At 46.0% G+C, this 1,820-nt stretch overlaps 1 protein-coding gene across 1 annotated transcript in view; it reads right to left on the reverse strand.

The window, feature by feature from the left end:
- Positions 1–194: 194 nt before the first annotated feature.
- The window catches only part of CASP10 (caspase 10, apoptosis-related cysteine peptidase), a gene marked incomplete at its 5' end in the record, with an annotated part of 19,875 nt that continues 18,249 nt past the window's right edge, over positions 195–1,820 (reverse strand). Inside the window, 2 exons of the mRNA XM_008581655.1 lie at positions 195–351; positions 1,249–1,741. Of these exons, the coding sequence (XP_008579877.1) occupies positions 195–351; positions 1,249–1,741 (650 nt within the window). The remainder of the gene's footprint in view (positions 352–1,248; positions 1,742–1,820) is intronic.

Here is a 1,820-nt window from a genome sequence, read left to right on the forward strand (position 1 = left end):
TTTTAAAAAAAAAAAAAAAAAAAAAAAGACAAAAGAACAGAATTAACTGTGTCAGAAAACAAGGCATTTCCTATTACTAGGAATGACAGGTGGAGACTAGCTAGCTCACCCTCGGTCACTGATTCCTGCACTGGGTGGGAGGCTGGAGGTGTAACCAAAGGTTCATTTCAAGTCTAAGAGTCAGTGAAAACTCCTTACTCTATTACAAGAGCTCCCTGTGGCACAGGGAATATTAGTTTTTTCCTTAGTGTGAAAGCAGGCTGGGGCATCTGTTTCTTTGTTCCACTTGGGCTCGTTCGTCGACTCACATCATCGTTGACAGCGGTGAGGATGGATAAGATGTCTTCATGTCTGCGGGCAGAAACCACACACCAGGTCTCAGAAGCCAGATATCAGGCACCGTGGGGGCGAGGGGCAGATAGCGAAAGAGAGAATAGAGAAGGGCGTCCAGGACAAAGTGCTGATGAAGGCCCATCTCCAGACTACAGATAAGGACAATATGGCGGAGACGGAAGGGAAGTTGTCAGAGCAGAGGCAAATAGAAAGCCAAGGACAGCACACAGGTGCTCAGTAAATATGAGTGAATGATAAGTTAATAAATGAAGAAACAAAAGCCTTCCATGCCTTTGTCCATAATGTTCCTTCTGCCCAGAATGTCTTTCACCTGGATTCTTTGCCTAATATCTATCTGTCATCTCTAGAAGTCTTTGATCCTCCAAATCTGGAAGAGGTGCTTGTCCTGGGTGTTTCCACAACCCCTAAGCTCCATGTGCATTTCCAGGCAAAAGAGGCACTCAATTCCTTTCTTTGCTTTAGTCATTTTGAGTTGAGTGTTCTGTCACCAGCACCTGAAAGGTTCTGACCAACGCTGAATCTGACATCAGCTTGAAAAGTACAATGTGTATTTTCCACCTGGAGATGCTGTTTCCCATGTATTTGTTTGTCTATCCCTCTAGCTTGTGAGCAACTTAGGGAAGGGACTGTCTTTTTTTATTCTGTATCTTCCTTTCCAGGTCCATGATGGTGCTCAATACAAGGCTGTTGGATGGATGAATGGATGGATGAGTGAGTGGATGGATGGGTAGGTAGGTGGACAGACAGATGGGTGAATGGAAGGGTGGACATATGGGTGGAACAGATGGGTGGACAGGTGGACGGGCGGATGATGGATGGATGGGTGGACGGGTGGGTGGGTGGATGCATGTACAGATAAACAGGTAGGTGGATGGAACAACTCAGAACTCTCACCTTGGGACCAAGTTTTTCAGATGATTACACAGAGACTGAATATACCAGCTGCCTTCTTTCTGGTGCCGAAAGGATACATAACCAGGGACAGTGGCCAGACCGAGCAGGAAATCTGCCTCAACAGGAATACTATCCTTGGGGAGAAGGGACGTGTGCTCAGGATTCACAGCATCTGTTTCAATGGACATGAAAGGTTGCTCCTTTATACCTTGACAGGCCTGGATGAAAAAGAGTTTAGGTTTGTGAGCCAGTCCAGGGCACTGCTGGGCTGTGAAGTGAGACATGATCTCCCGAATGGGAATGAGGGCCCCATCTGAGGAATAGACAGCTCCAGGTTTCCCATGGGACAGAACGCAGAACACAAAGCAGTCCCCATCAGCATGGCCGGGGTGACCCTTTTGCTCCTGCAGAACCTCTTCCATGCGTACTTTAGTCACATCATCATATGTATGTACTTTGAACCCAAGCCAATGAAACACAAGCCTCAGGCACTCTGTAAAAAAAGGAAAGTGGAAATAATAAAATGAAGTGAAATGAAATGAAATGAATGAAAGAATGCTCATAGTTACAAA

The sequence above is a fragment of the Galeopterus variegatus genome, unplaced genomic scaffold (assembly GCF_000696425.1).
Source record: "Galeopterus variegatus unplaced genomic scaffold, G_variegatus-3.0.2 Scaffold2425, whole genome shotgun sequence".
Taxonomy (NCBI): Eukaryota; Metazoa; Chordata; class Mammalia; order Dermoptera; family Cynocephalidae; genus Galeopterus; species Galeopterus variegatus.